The sequence below is a fragment of the Phoenix dactylifera genome, chromosome 5, assembly GCF_051530095.1.
Source record: "Phoenix dactylifera cultivar Ajwa chromosome 5, Ajwa_hap1_PhDact_Kaust_v1.1, whole genome shotgun sequence".
Lineage (NCBI taxonomy): Eukaryota > Viridiplantae > Streptophyta > Magnoliopsida > Arecales > Arecaceae > Phoenix > Phoenix dactylifera.
Genome location: NC_143194.1, coordinates 39,581,839 through 39,596,997, shown reverse-complemented (window position 1 = coordinate 39,596,997; position 15,159 = coordinate 39,581,839). Strand labels below are relative to the sequence as shown.

Here is a 15,159-nt window from a genome sequence, read left to right as displayed (position 1 = left end):
CGTCATATTGGGAAGAAATCAGGTTAGAATCCAAAGTGAAGGTTGAGGTTGGTTGGAACCCGAAGTAGTGATGAAGTCGGCTATGCTCCAAGTTGGAGTAAACCATGTTGATGAAAAAGATGTTGGTGATACAGTTGATTGGTCTCATAGGATATCAAACCGACCTAAAAATAAAGTCTTCTTGCCGGATTTTTTTCCAACGGAAGATCCTCCAACTCTCAAGTTGCTCGAATTTTAAAACTATATAAAAGATAGAGTCGATGTCCATCACGGAGATGAATGGGACGTGCAATAATTGTATGGTAATGGCTCTCCAAACAATTGAAATTTAGCAAGGAACCATACAGCCCTATATCTGGATGGCTAAAGTCATAGTTTGATTAGGTTGGGTTCGTTCGGCCTGAGTTGTGTTAGGATTCTGGTCTTGCCCTCCCTAGGTAGAACTTATGTCGTGTCCGAAGGCATACAAGTTGGATTCAAGTTGCATCGTATTGTGGAGTTAGTTTTGTGGTTGGGATGGTTACTCGTGTCCGGTTCAAATCTGTTGTGATTTATAACCATCTCCAACCAAGCAATATATAGGCTCAGCCATACTTTGAATTAGGTTGAGTAATGTTTGCGCCATCTGATGCAAGTCATGCCAGCATGAACGAGAGGATAGGCTTATAAGACTTTCACAGTACATTGCCATGCAGAGCAATGACAGAATGAGCTACGTGACATCATTATTCAACACCTGATGGATGGATCAAGTCAAGAAAGAACGTCATCCTGTCTTACAGGTAAGGATATGGAAGGAGAAAGAAATAAATTTAGTTGCATATAGACAAATTGTTGGTAATAATATCCACCTGTATAAGCGCCGAGAATAAAATTGTCTATGCCATGATGATTTACCATGATATGGGACAATAGGATCACTTATAGGAAGACAAAGTCATTGTTTGTTCATCAAGAAAGCCTAGTTAAAACAAGAGCTGGATGTGCTCCTTGACATGCATAAAGAGCACCTTGGTTTCTCAATCTCGATTCTAAGAATTTGCGATGGGCTTCACGAGCACTCTCAGATGAATTGAAGATCAAGATCTATACGCTATCTCTCGATAGTATGCCTTGTCTATCAAAGACAGTTATAGAGATTATGCAGAAACTATCTTTTATCATAATCATCAAAAACTTTTTATCTTAAATGCAAAATCCATAATAAAATAAATAATCAAAACAAATTTTATTAGCGTGGGCTCCATCTGGGGGCCATGGTAAGGGGTGATGAAGACCAAAGCAGAGGTATTCTATTTTGGAATCAAACTTGAGTTCGAATCAAACTTGAATTGCGCTCGAGGAGTCACCGACTCTGCGGAAATCGGGGAGGAAGAAAATTCCCAACCTGGGTCTTCTTTCTCGATCCCCCCACATGCCGCACACGGATCGATTAAGATTTGGCCTATTTGGGCTGGCCTTCAAGCCCTCAAGCCAGGCTAGTCGGCGTTGGGCTGGGCCTAGCCACTCCGAGCTGCCCCCATGAGCCCAAATTATCTGTTACCACACTTTGCAAGGCTAAAATTATATTATCTCAAGTAACTTGTTTTGATCCCATCACTGTCGCCGACAATGGCCAGTTCTGGATTAGCGGATGGAGAGCTTGATTAGGGAGTCTGTCACGCCCCGAACCCGGGGCCCGGGGCGCGAGCAGACGCCGCGCACCTGCAGGGCGGACCCCGCAGGCACGCAAGGCAGATAAATCTAATCAACCATCAATAACTAATTAAAGATAAATTCCAGTTTTCATATCAAATGTCCATATATACATAAGTCAAAAGAAAGTCCATATCTACTAGCTAATTACATCATGATCATTCTATCCCGTAATCCCCATAATCATATATCATCACCTGCAAAAATGTAAATGGTAGGAGTGAGCTAACAGCTCAGTAGGCAACATCATGCAATAAAGTCATTATATAACGTGTCATGATGCATATAAAAAGCAGCTAAAACTCATGAATCCAAAAATTCACACGACAATCCGTAAACCCGATCCGAGACTCAAAATAACTCAACCGCATGACTACGGCCACATCACCCAGTGGCATGGTTACACCGAAATGCCAATACAACTCTCCGAAGAGCCGCTCCACTGAGCCAACGCACCACTGTGCCGCACCCCCTGGTGCCAAACTCACGCTCCACTGAGCTGCTCCGAAGAGCAAAATGCACCCCTGTGCCGCCACTATTCTATCACCGGTGGTCGCGGTGTCGGAACTAGTTCCTCAGTACAAGTCGACAGGGCCAACGTATCATCCCATTGGCGGGGCCTAGACTATAGTCACGCGGATTTTAAAAATTAACAAATCAACTTTCCAACTCAAGTCATAAACAAACTCCCAATAGTACAGTACATAACAGTTTATGAAATTAAATATTAATTTCTAATTCTAACACATAATGCCCATAATAATTTAATAGTTTATGAAATTAAATGCTTAATTCTAATTCTAACATATAATGCCAATAATAAATCATAACATCAACATATGCAATGTACATGTTAAAATTCTACTTTAAAGCAATAGGTCACCTACATGGGTTCGCTTAAAAATCCCTGCCACAGATATCACGAACTCCTGATTAAACATAAATATTAATTATTTAATTAATTAAGAAACATAATTTAAACTAATTTCAACCCCTTAAACTCCTAAGTTCATAAATCCAAGAATGGGCCCCCAAGATCAAACATATACCCTAAAATCAGAATCCTTTAAACCTAAGTCAATTGTGGCCCAAAACAGATTAGGCCCAATTGAACCAAACCGGATAACAGGTCCAGATCAGATTTCGGGCCTAACCCAAACCAGCCCACAGATCCACTCAGGCCCAACTCAGCCCAAAAAAAAGGTCCCTAGCCCAACCCAAACCAGGTCTGATCAGACCATAACAAAACCTATTCATGAAATAGGTGGAACCGGTTCACAATTTAAACCCGGTTCAAAGTCGGGTTCACCCTTAAGGCACGGATTTCAAAGCAAGGAAAACCCAGGAAGGAGAAAGAAGAAGAAGAAGGAAGAGAAGAAGAAGAAGAAGAAGAGGGAAAGGAAGAAGGGGGGGGGGTGGCTGGTGGTTCCGGTCGGCCTTCGGCGGCTAACCGTGGCCCTCGGCGGCGGCGCTCAGTCAGCCGCCGCCGGCCACTCCACTGTCACGGCGACGGAAGGAAAGAAGAAGAGAAGAAGGAGAGAGGGAGAGGTAGAAAAGGGAGGAAAGAGAGGGAGACCGGGGCTGGAAGCCCAGCCCCCCGTTCACCCACCTCCGGCCGAACCCGTTTCGGCCGGATTGACCCCGGTCGGCCACCGTCGGCCGGCCGGATTTCACAGAACTTTTCCGAAACAGGGGAGATGAAACAGATCAACAACCTTCATTCCTTCCCTTTTTAAATCCATAAAAAGTAGTAAATAGGTGATCTTTCTCACCTCCGGTCATCGACGAGTGGATACCTGGCGGCGGTGGCGGCTCCGGCGACGACTACGGCTCCGGCGATCGTCTCAAGAAGAGGGAAGAAGATGAAGGGAAAAACCCAATTTTTTTTTTTTGAGGGATGGGCTCTCAGAGAAGAGAAAGAGGGGGAGAGAGAGAGGGAGAGAGGGAAGAGGGGGGTGGTGCGGTGATTTCGCTGGCCGGCGTGGTCATCGTGGTCACCCCCACGATGACCCAACTGAAGTCGGCACCCCTTGCCGGCTTCAGTATGTTGGGCCCTAGGACGGGCCCAATTCAGGTCTTCACAGAGTCACCGGTGGAGAGCTCTCATTTGATGAGCAACGTTTTGATCCCAGAGCTCCTGTCCTTGGTTCACCAACGCCGTGGCTTCCTGCTCTACTGCCAATTGCATCGTCTTTTTCAACCTGGCCAAGATCTTCCGTCCACTTCCGCCTCACCACTAGATGGTGGCTGTTTCTTCCCCAAATCCGTGCCACAACAGCACAAAGTTCAGGTCCACGCTAAACCGGTAACTTCGCATCCACTTCTCAGGGTCGGGTCTTATTCGATGACTCCCTCTTCTCCCTCCCCTGTTCGATTAAATTCTTTCCGTGGAGGAACGCCCACCTCCCCTGCTTCTGCTTCTAAATAACTCTTCTAGTCCCCTGTCTCTCTCTGTCTCAAGATGCACAGATCGCGGAGCGCCAAGCGAGTGCCGACGACGGCGTCGAGGAAGTCGTTGGTGGAGATGGATGAACTGCCGACTCTGGACCCCCAGTCGCACATCGCCAAGAAGGAGGCGCTGCGCGCCAGGCTCGCCAAGAACGCCGTCCACATCATCCCCGTCGTCCTCGTCCTCTGCGCTGTCGTCCTCTGGTTCTTCTCCAAACCACCCACCGGTACCAGTGCTCAAACCCTGTTCGCTTCTTTCTTTTTTGCCCATCGTCTTGCTTCTATTGCTAATCAACAATCCAATCTTCATTTCACCGAATATCTTGCGGGTGCAATTTTCTTGGATCGTTTCTTGATTTCTTGCCGAGAAAAGTCAATCTTTGTATATTAATTTCATTCTCTTGTTAACGTTCTTCGTTGGAGTTCCAGTCAAGATTCAGTCTTTCGTTTTTATGGGAAAGTTGGGCGGGACACCTCCCCTTTTTCCCTTTTATCTTTTGTCCTTTATTTTTGTTTTTCCTTTTTGTTTTTATCTTGCTCCTTGTCCTTTTTTTCAAACAAATTTATATTCTTTTTGTTGTTGCTTTTATGTTTTATCGTTCTTCTATTGTCGAAGCAAGCTAATGTTTCCCATGTTCTCTTCATTGAGTTCTTGAGTTTTCTCCGTTTCCTCCGTGCATGAATGAAATCTTTTAGGGGGAAAACAGGACATAAATTATCTGAATATGTAATACCGATTCCAGATGCTTATAACTATTCACTCTCATTCTACATACCCATGGATAACCAGCATATGCTTGTAGTTTTGTCTAACTGAACTGGAAGAGCTGATCATGCAATTAATCAATTAGATAATGGCCAAGTTACGTGAAATGAGCCATTCATTCATTTATTTATTGGGAGAACATTTCTAGCTTAATTGGTAACATGTTTTAAGGCAACTGACAAAAGAAAAAGGGAACTTGAAATTGGTCTTTTAAATGATCTGTTGTTTCATGAGCTAGCCACGCCTGTTGGAATGACCAAATTACCTCATCATATTGAAATAACTCTTATTTTCATTTTATTCCTCTGTTGTTTTTAGCTTGTTTAGATTTTCTCTAATTCTTATGTCTGTTTTGGAGAACCTGAGGCACGATTGCTTTCCGGTTTTGCCTGCTCAAGTATGAAACATGGATAGGATACATGTCCGGTTCTGTTCTTTTATTTATTTATTTTTTTTTGTGAGTTAAACTTCTGTTCTTTCTTTCTTTCTTTAAATGTTCTAGTAAATAAAGATGGTTTGGTGATTACCAGAATCAAGAACATGATGATTGATGGGCACAGTATCTGGACTGGCTTACCTGTGAAGATTGAACTTTTATGCATCTTAGTAAAACTTATGCATCCAAGTAAAAGTGACTGGAGTGGCAGGGAAGAAACTGAAAGAGTTGAAGCACAGATAAGCACAGCGACAACATTAGCTCCTGTTTTGTTGCATATGTCTCTGAGTATGGAACCAATTTTGGAAATTTAGATTTTCTCTCTTACAGTTGCTTTCTGATATAAATGTTGTGACGAGCAGAACATTTAGCCTCGTATTTTGCTTGGTTTCTTCTTAATATCTCGGTTTATTTTTTAGATTTAGAAATGTTTAGGCCATTTTCATATTCCAGCAGCAAAAGTTATCATTGGATTACAATGGGTAGCTCGTGGCTATTTAAAAATGGTTCTTTTTTTTCTTCTGACTCATTGGCATAAGATAGAGGGCACCTCAATTAGCTTGTGAGTTGCCCATGATTGATTTATGTGCACCTAATGGAGCTCAACATATTTCATGATGATCAAGCATCTTTGCCGTAATTATTCTTTTTCAAGATGAAGTCTTTGCATTGTTTGTTTCTCTTTCCTTGGGATGTGATACATCTTGTTATCAATCTATTTGCTTCCTCTGTATATACTCATTGGTGCAAGAATTAAAGCTTGCAGATGTCAAATCTTTTTGATTATTGATTGAAAAAAAGGAGCCATAAAATATCGAGTATGGTGGACAACTTGGGTAGGAAATATCGAATTTTGATCAATTCTGGAGTGTTCTGCTTGCGCTTTTTGAGAGGTTAGCATGCATTCTGGCTTTATGGAGCCATAAAATTTCTTGAAGGGTTATTTCGAGTGCTTATTTGTTGTTTGTCCTTGAAAATAACATACACCATTCCTGCAGCAGAGAATTAGAACTTATTTTAGAGCTAAACGACTTTCTCTCTTGCGAGGAAAGATTTATTTTCTAATTTTTCAAGCAGTTCTTCTGGAATGCATCAGACATCATCACCTAGAACTATGGAATTGGTTCAGATTTTCGTGAGATAACATGAACAGGAAAACTGTCTGGTTGCCTAAATCAGGTGCCTAAAGCATATGAACTAAGCTTTTTGAGGGAAAAGTTTATGGAAACCTGTCAATGAGGATAATTTGCAAAATTGGTGATGAAATTAGATATTTCAGTGCGGATAATTTGCAAAAATTGTAATATGTGATTTCCTACATCACAATATGCTTCTTGCCTCTTTGTTTGTTTTTCTTGACTCATCCTCTCGGTAAGTCAAAAATTTGGATAAAATGGAGGATTTGGTGGTGCTCTGTATTTGCTGCTAGAGAATATGTAAAGCCAATGATAGCTTAGGAAAAAAAAAAACTATAGGCTTCTTGTTATGTTTATCAATACCTTTTCTTACATCAAAATTACTTTAGTTTGACTGTGCTAAAAGAGTTTTACTTGTTGTTTTTCATTCCGCGGTGGTTGCTCCTCCTCTGGAGAAACTGGTTTGGTTTGATTTTGTTTTGTTTTTTAAACTGCCATAGACAAGAATCCCAGCATAAGAGGATGATGCTTGGTTGCTTACCATTTAACCAACCATCATCCTTCATCAAGTTCATGTAAGCTTTCCATGCAAAGATTCAAAGGCTTTAGTATTTTTGAAGTATCTATTCATGTCAACATCTAAAACCGTAATTGCAGATGCTAATGAAGCATTTGTCCCTGTCAACACCTTGCATCAGCGCAAGCCCACTGTAGAGTTGATGCAGTATGCTGTGTGCACAGCAATCATTCCATGCATGTAGCAAAGAGTCCAGCTTTTTCTTATTTGAAGAAGGAGAAGTCCTGGCTGCTATCCGAGATTTCTCGGGGACTGGAAATAAAAAAGAAAATCAAAGGAAAATAATTGAATGGAGAGATTTTTGCCCCTCCATGAACTGGAGCTAGCCTTGACCAACTTGGAGAATGGCCTTCAAGGGTTTTTGTAAACTTTGGCGTTGCGGCCCTTGGGGTTTACGAGCTAGTGAAATAGACGCTAATTTAGCTGATGGATTGGCATATTTCTCAACTCGTAGATAATGACTGACATCGTACATTTTTTTTATATGACATTTCTCATCATATAATAATATATTACTATTTTTTTAATAATATACTGACTTTTCACACTAAACATAGATGAATACAACCAAAAAAGTTAGAAAAAAGAAGCTGGCTCAACGAGTAGGGAACATCCGCCTGATTCATCCAAAAAAAATCTCGAGAGTGCTGCGCCGCGTAGAAGGCCATCTAGTCTGCATCTGTGTTGGCCTTTCGATACATATGTGGCTCTAAAGAAGCCATGGTCTCCTGCCATCCGCCGTATATTATGAAGCAAGGACTGTTCGTCCATCTTGGAGAATCACCCGTAGATCTTCTCGATCACCATAGCCGAATCATTCTTCATACGAATATACTCTACATCCAAAGTGCGCCTCATAAAAAAGAGAGCTCCTCTCATGCCACTCGTAGCTCCGCGCCCATGATGAAAGTGTCAAAAATCCGTCGGCCAACCGCCATAAATTTGAAGTACTACGAATATGAAGTAGTGATCTGTAATGATATATCACCATTGAAAGGGGAGCGAACAAATAACGGTCACTTTTTGCCGTCGTGGCATGATCATCTTGGAGGATGTGGCGAATCAACGGCCGCATTATTCAACCCAAAACGTTTCTCGCGTGGGACGTGGTCTCAGCTGGACCCCTCGTACCGTTGCCAATTGCCTTCTTCTCCGTCTTTCCCTTATTGGAATATATATCATATAGAAAGGACGCAATATAGTAAATAAAGAGAGAATGGAATCGAACGCCTTGATTTGGTTTCGGAAGGGACTTCGGATCCACGACAATCCGGCGCTGGACCATGCGAGGCGGGGATCGAAGCACCTCTTCCCGGTGTTCGTGCTCGACCCCCGGTACCTGGACCCTGACCCCTCCGCCTTCTCCCCCGGCTCCGCCCGCTCTGCTCTCAACCGGATCCGCTTCCTCCTCGACTGCCTCTCCGATCTCGACGCCACCCTCCGGACCCTCGGCTCTCGCCTCCTCCTCCTCCGAGGAGATCCCGTCCGAGTCCTCTGCGCCATATTGAAGGATGTAAATCTGTTTTCAAACATAATCTTGGAACTACTTTGCTCGAATTTATCTTTTCTTTTTTTTTCTTGAGTCACCATGTTTTCTTGAATGCTTTTCTTAGTGGAAAATTGGAAAGCTCTGCTACGAATTCGACACCGAGCCATACTCGTTCGCCCAGGATAAACAAGTCAAAGTGAGTTATTCATATTGGATTTGCCTCACTTTTTTTTTTCAGGCAAAAAAAGGCAAGAAAGATTTGGCCTTTTCCTGGTTTTTCTTCTCATTAATGATATCTTGCAATTGTACTTGTAGGATTTTGCCTCTCTATCTGGAATCGAGGTGTTCTCCCCTGTGAGCCATACTCTCTTCAATCCTGCAGTTGTTATAGAAAAGGTAGTCCCTAGCTCTTGTACTATCACTTATTATTAGCAGACTCATCAAAAAAACCTTTTTTTTTACTTTTTGTGTATACTAATTAATTTTTTGAACTAATTTTAATGCATGAAACTTTGTGTGTACTAATTTCCACCAGTCCATTCTATGGCTAATATTGTTGTATTTCTCGTTGTTTGTGTTATATTCCAAAAGAATGGGGGACGGCCACCTTTGACATATCAATCATTTGTAAAGCTTGCTGGAGAACCCCCGGCTCCACTTACTGAGACATACTCTGAGCTTCCTCCTGTTGGAAACGTTGAGGGATATGAATTGCTGAGTGTTCCTTCAATTGAAGAGCTTGGCTATGGTGATTTAAGTCAGGTGTGTAGTTTCTGTGTTGTGTATAGTTGGAGCATTTACTTCTCCTCATGCTTGTCCTTTATTAGAATTATTGTTGTAGGAAGAATTTTCTCCATTTCGAGGTGGTGAAACAGAAGCTCTTAAGAGATTGAAGGAGGCTCTTGAAGATAAGGTATGGATCCTATTAATTTGTTTTGCCTTGGTGAATTTTTTCTTTTCCCCCCATTAATTCGAGTGGTTATTAGTTGGACCAAGTCTGCCGCGAAGCAACACACACAATGATGGATGAAAAGGAAAAGAGTGCGGTAGACACATGTTTGTGCATGTTGCTTCACAGTTGGACTAGTCCACCAACTCAGTGGTGGACCTGGTCCAACTAAAAATTAGACCATTAATTCACTTACAGTTCTGCAATGAGTTAGTTTAATTAGCATAAAGGGCAATGATGTCCACTTAGAAGACTTTAGCTGACATGCACATGGTCTAATGTTGGAATAAGTGAACATCAATAGAAGGATTAAATTGAGGTTGGTTGTAAAACAATGATAATGAGGTAAAAAGGTGCAATTTTGGGAAATGAGTGTTCTTAATTCAGAACTTACATTTTAGGAATTTATATTGAGGTATGAAGGAACCAAAGGATGGTGAATGGTTTGTTTCATAGGAACTTGAATGCATTGATCATGGGACAACCTAGTTGCAGTTTGATCATTTTTCTTCTTTCTTCTGGTTTGTATGTTTATTGTTTAGAGAAGCCTCCTAAAGCATGACTTTTAGCGATACTTTTCAACGTAGAAGATATCCAACTCTATTGAAATTGGAAGAGTAGGAAAAATATTTAAGTTAAACATGAGCAAAACCAGTGGCTAAGCAACATTTTTTCCATTTTTAAGTTTATATCATATTCATGTTTTTCACCATAAGTCTCTCCAAGTACCCTATTATATATTCCAAATGGCTACTTTCCAAATTTTGTATTACATGAATATTGTACTTCTCCTTCGTCAGATTGTACATTATAATTACATGAACTCTGAAAAAGAGTTATGCATTTTTCATTCTTTTTGCTTTCAACTATGGCAGGAGTGGGTAGCGACTTTTGAGAAACCAAAGAGCGATCCATCTGCCTTCCTAAAGCCAGCAACCACTGTCTTATCACCATATTTGAAGGTGAGTTGATAATATTGCAAATTTGCAATCCTGTCATTTATTCATTCTTCCTTCTTCCTTCTTCCTTGATCCTGAGAATGATGGTAAGATATTCAATAACAATTAATAGCTTTGGAATTGGAATTTTGCAGTTTGGTTGTCTTTCTTCGAGGTACTTCTATCAGTGTCTTCATAATGTTTATACGACTGTAGGAAAGCACACCTCTCCTCCAGTTTCACTTGTTGGGCAGGTCAGTTTTGTTTCAACTCAACATTCTTATCTGTACTAAATGCTAGTTTGCTAACCATTTGGACATCTGAATTCTTGATAGTTATTATGGCGCGAGTTCTTCTATACTGTGGCCTTCGGAACGCCTCATTTTGATCAGATGATAGGGAATAAAATCTGCAAGCAGGTGAGAGGAACAACACACATCTGTCCAATTGAATGGGATGCTATATTTTCTTAGAATGTGTGAAGGCAAAAGAAGAGAGGAAAAGGAAATCTCTTCTTTTCTAAGTTTTATTGGTTGGGAGAGAGTGGTGGGAAAATATCTTTGCCTTTTTTTTTCTTTGGCGGGTTCATCATACAATGTGTGTACGGATACACCCAATAAAATCAAAAAATACAAGCTCATGGAGCGCCCGTGGCAGCTCCCCCTCCAAAATATCTTTGCTTTCAATCCACATGAAAATTAGGAGAGGAAAGAACAAGTCTAGTTGATCAATGAGAGAAGGGATGTGTATACTTTTTATGTGTCAGAGAATGCATGTTCTTTCTCCTAAGATTACATGATGGTATTGGGTATGGCCCAAATTCTTTTCTTTGATATGGGCACAATGGTTACTATGCGCCTATAGCTTTGAGGCATTTCTTAGATTGCTTCTAGTTTCCGATCGCCAAATTATCTCCTCAATGGATAGCTTCATCCTTGCTGACCAGTTTATCAGATTTCCTGGAATCTGTCTTCTTTGGATAAATGGTTTTTTCATTAATCTTAAATCTCTTTGTTCCGCAACCAATAACTTCTATCGGGGAAAGAACAGGAAAAAAGCATCATGACTGTTGAAGAATCGTATATAGTTTGTGAATTGTATTGGGGTGGTACCTTTTCTTTTTTGTGAGTGCCTGGAGGTAGTACCTTGAACAACTCATTCTCCAGAGCCATACCCATCCTACTCATGATTGTTTTGTGGAGGAAAACGTTCTTTTCTTACATCATTCCCAATACTTATGTCTCACCAGCTTATATCTATCATCAAGTACATCAAAAGCAAAACTGTGCAATTTTATAGTTTTGTTGAAGCACTGTATGTTCTTTTCACAATTTGCTACAGTCCATTTTTTTTTAACCTTCTACAACCGTTTTCTATTTTTATGTGCTTATGACCACTCATGAGATTCTATTTAATGTTTATTCAAATGATACTTCTTTAATTTTCATAGCAGAGAAATGTATTTTTTAAATGCCTAGATTCCTTGGAGGGATGATGAAGAACTGTTCGTAGCTTGGAGAGAAGGTCGGACAGGATATCCTTGGATTGATGCCATCATGATCCAGGTCGCTTACTAATGTGTAATAGAATTTGATCCATTTTGCATCTACGCACTTATATCAACCAGCCAGTCTGAAGCCTTTTGATGTCCTCAATAGCTTAAGAAGTGGGGTTGGATGCACCATCTAGCACGGCATTCAGTTGCATGTTTCCTAACTCATGGTGATCTGGTATGGCCCTAAATCATGAATTGCTGCTATATCTTTCCAAAAAGAAATTCCATTATATCACATAATCATGTAATTATGGGGTCAGCATTCAAATTCAAGAAGTTGTTTGCCTTGGGAGACTATGTTATATCATAGCTTAGCAAGTCGACCCCTAGTTGGCCCTTTCTCTTGTGGGAGTAAGATGGGTTTGAATCCCTGCATAAGCAGGCATAGTTGTTAACATTGACAAGAAAAAAATCTCTCTCAACAGCAGATGTTGATGGAAACAATACAACTTGCATGAATATTTATTACCTTTCATAATTTACATATTAAAGATAAGCAGGTAAACCCTGAGAGTTGCTGTCGGGTGCCCAGTTTGCACAATGAGAAACTTCTGATGACCAAGAGCCTGAGTACTCAGATGTCGACAGGCTGAACTGGAATTGTATATACTTGTTGAAAATTTTAATGATGACGCCCCATCAACTTTTTAATGCTTTATATTACTAACTTATGGAACTTATACGGAGTGGACATTATTGAGTTCTCAGAAACTGGCGTATTATATATATGAATTCATCTGTTTTTTATTTGATGAGTAAATTAAAAGATATATAATTCGGCATGCAGTTCATTCACTGGGAAAAGGGGCGTGATGTCTTCAAGAGACTACTGATAGATTCAGATTGGGCCATAAATAATGGTAATTGGTTATGGTTGTCTTGTTCATCCTTTTTTTACCAGGTTAGCTACAGCCTGTCTCCTTAAACTCATAAATGTTGTATTTACAGCAAGTTTTATGTCATGAACTTACTGATTTTTTTAATGCATTACTCGCTGGTCAGTATAATCGTATCTACTCTCCAATCTCTTTTGGGAAGAAATATGATCCTGATGGAAACTATATTCGGCATTTTCTGCCAGTTCTGAAAGGTGCTTGACCTCAAGCCTTTGAAGACTGTGTTTTTTGTGATTCTTTTGTAACTATAGCATGAACCTTTCAATTGCAGACATGCCAAAGGAGTATATTTATGAACCTTGGACTGCACCGCTGAGTGTCCAAAAGAAAGCAAATTGCATAATCGGGAAAGACTATCCGAAGCGAGGTCAGTTGTCATGTATAGAATTTTCCTTATTACTTTCTTCGCTTTATTCTGAAAAATCTTATGGGACCACTGCACTAGGTAAGGATGTGAAATAGAATGACAAGATATGATCTAGAATCCCAGCTTTCTGGGGCCCTGGAGGAGTTTCTAACCATTCTTTCTGTGGATATCTCTTAGGTTTATATGATCAGCTACTGGCGAGCTGTCCAGTCTTCCACTCCTTGTGTTATACCCTCTAGTTCTGCATCTTATTTTAGTTGGTTGTACTTTCTTTTCCTTTTGGTCCCTCCCAACCATCATCTCTTCTGCTTAACAAAAGGGTTCAGGGAAATCATCTTTTTTATCGAAAGTACGATTGAGATACAGAACAATATGTGTTGATCTATACATTTAAGGCACTACTTTAAGGTAGGTGTCTGTCTCAATGAGCCTGAGATATGTTGTCTGAGCTCTGGATAACTTGTAAAAACCTATAAGAAGAGCATGGTATAAATTGAATAAACAAAGGAAATCAACAGTGTAATATTTTGAATATTTGGATCATTTTTATAAACTATAAATACATCATGACATGGTGCAGAAGTACCATCAAATGCCGCACAGAACAGCTAGCTATATATGGTTTAAATGGATCATCCACAGAAATCCCTGGTCTATATTTCTGTTCCAGCCAAGTTTTGATGGTACACAGATTGCATCAGACTTCAGCTGCATCCACACTCTACTTTCGGTGAAGCCTGTGATGAGTTGCAGGTAACATCATCATGGTCCCAACATTAAATTTGCCGGGTTTGACTTGTGGAACCAAGAACACCATTCCATAGCTTCAGTTAAACTGGCTGTATATCGTTAAGCTGGATGCAAGCTAGCATGCCTGCAGATGCAAAAAGAGATCCCTGGTTTATATTTTTCTTCCCCCAAAAATTTTGCAACCATGCAGATTTCATCAAACAAAAGGCAGCTATGTGAATTCTTGTCGTTCGATACCATTGTGATCACAACCATAGATTTGCCTTGTTCCACTTGTCAAATCATATTTGTAGGTTAGCCGTAGAGCCTGCCTACTATCTAACAAATCAACCTCCTTGTGGTATTTTCAGTGGTTGTTCATGACGCTGCAAGCAAGGAATGCAGGAAAAAGATGGCAGAGGCTTATGCACTGGACCATTTAGGTGATAATTTGGCAAGCAAAGAGATTTCTAATGGTTTACGAAGAAAATTGGGAGATGAAAAGGCTTCTCGATCCTCATCTTTGAAACAAAGGAAAATTCGGATCAAATGATGCAGCACCGAGGTAGCATTGCTTATGCCTAGATTCTTGGCCGCTGCAGCTGATTCCACCACATGTTCTTTATCTGTTATGCACTGCAATTTTATGCAGTAAACCACATGCTAGTGCTTTATGTTTCTTAAAGAGATATATTTATTAATTAGTGTTGATTTTATGTACTAAAACAGACAAGGACTGTCAACTTTCATGCTACATCCATCAGAGCTTTGATCTAATCTACCTGATGAAAAATCAGAGCTTATGTGCTTGCTTTTGTACATTTGTTCCTTCAGATTCATTTCTCAACTTAATCAGAGCTTATTCTAGCGTCGATGAACATACAGGTGAGATTGGGGGGAAAAAGAAATCATAATCAGCAAAAATCTTATACACAGCATTTCTGCTATGATTCTGCTATATTGTCAAATATAGAATCAAATATTTATTCTTGATAATATTAAACTCCACTTCCATACAAGCTTTGTTCAAGGTGGAGACATGAGAAACTGTTTGGGTACGGTATGGAGAAGAAGAAAGCAAGGAAGAGAACCCCAAAAGGGGATTGGCTCCCCTGTTCGAATATTATGAAAGAGAAGGCATAAAATTTGACCCGGACATTAAAATCAGCTCCTTATTT

General features: G+C 40.4%; 2 protein-coding genes across 4 annotated transcripts; both read left to right on the top strand.

The window, feature by feature from the left end:
* Positions 1 to 3,083: 3,083 nt before the first annotated feature.
* On the top strand, positions 3,084 to 5,830 carry LOC103708786 (uncharacterized). The gene is made up of 3 exons (XM_089931076.1): positions 3,084 to 4,000; positions 4,157 to 4,370; positions 5,412 to 5,830. The coding sequence occupies exons 1-3, from the start codon at positions 3,593 to 3,595 to the stop codon at positions 5,657 to 5,659; spliced, it is 870 nt and encodes a 289-aa protein (XP_089787202.1). The 5' UTR covers positions 3,084 to 3,592; the 3' UTR covers positions 5,660 to 5,830.
* Positions 5,831 to 8,226: 2,396 nt separating this feature from the next.
* On the top strand, positions 8,227 to 14,800 carry UVR3 (DNA photolyase family protein). 3 transcript variants are annotated; one of them, XR_015987666.2, is made up of 15 exons: positions 8,227 to 8,571; positions 8,672 to 8,743; positions 8,863 to 8,943; positions 9,139 to 9,309; positions 9,389 to 9,460; positions 10,372 to 10,458; positions 10,590 to 10,688; positions 10,770 to 10,853; positions 11,913 to 11,999; positions 12,093 to 12,164; positions 12,777 to 12,890; positions 12,992 to 13,079; positions 13,157 to 13,252; positions 13,430 to 14,005; positions 14,353 to 14,800. XR_015987666.2 is itself a non-coding variant. In XM_008793872.5 (14 exons), exons 1-14 carry the CDS (start codon positions 8,275 to 8,277, stop codon positions 14,532 to 14,534), a joined length of 1,602 nt encoding a protein of 533 aa, XP_008792094.4. In that variant the 5' UTR covers positions 8,244 to 8,274; the 3' UTR covers positions 14,535 to 14,800. The 3 variants fall into 3 exon arrangements, 1 of the variants encoding a protein (XP_008792094.4); XR_003386006.4 differs by having other exon boundaries at positions 8,228 to 8,571; positions 13,833 to 14,005; XM_008793872.5 differs by lacking the exon at positions 13,430 to 14,005 and having other exon boundaries at positions 8,244 to 8,571.
* Positions 14,801 to 15,159: the final 359 nt, after the last annotated feature.

Excerpts from the sequence above, each read along its gene's own strand:
- LOC103708786 (XM_089931076.1), top strand. The coding sequence starts at position 3,593 with ATGGGCTCTCAGAGAAGAGAAAGAGGGGGAGAGAGAGAGGGAGAGAGG. Across the intron at positions 4,001-4,156 it reads TTCAGGTCCACGCTAAACCG|ATGCACAGATCGCGGAGCGC; the intron begins GTAACTTCGCAT and ends CTCTGTCTCAAG. Across the intron at positions 4,371-5,411 it reads CTTCTCCAAACCACCCACCG|TAAATAAAGATGGTTTGGTG; the intron begins GTACCAGTGCTC and ends TAAATGTTCTAG.
- UVR3 (XM_008793872.5), top strand. The coding sequence starts at position 8,275 with ATGGAATCGAACGCCTTGATTTGGTTTCGGAAGGGACTTCGGATCCAC. Across the intron at positions 8,744-8,862 it reads CCCAGGATAAACAAGTCAAA|GATTTTGCCTCTCTATCTGG; the intron begins GTGAGTTATTCA and ends TTGTACTTGTAG. Across the intron at positions 10,854-11,912 it reads GGAATAAAATCTGCAAGCAG|ATTCCTTGGAGGGATGATGA; the intron begins GTGAGAGGAACA and ends TTAAATGCCTAG.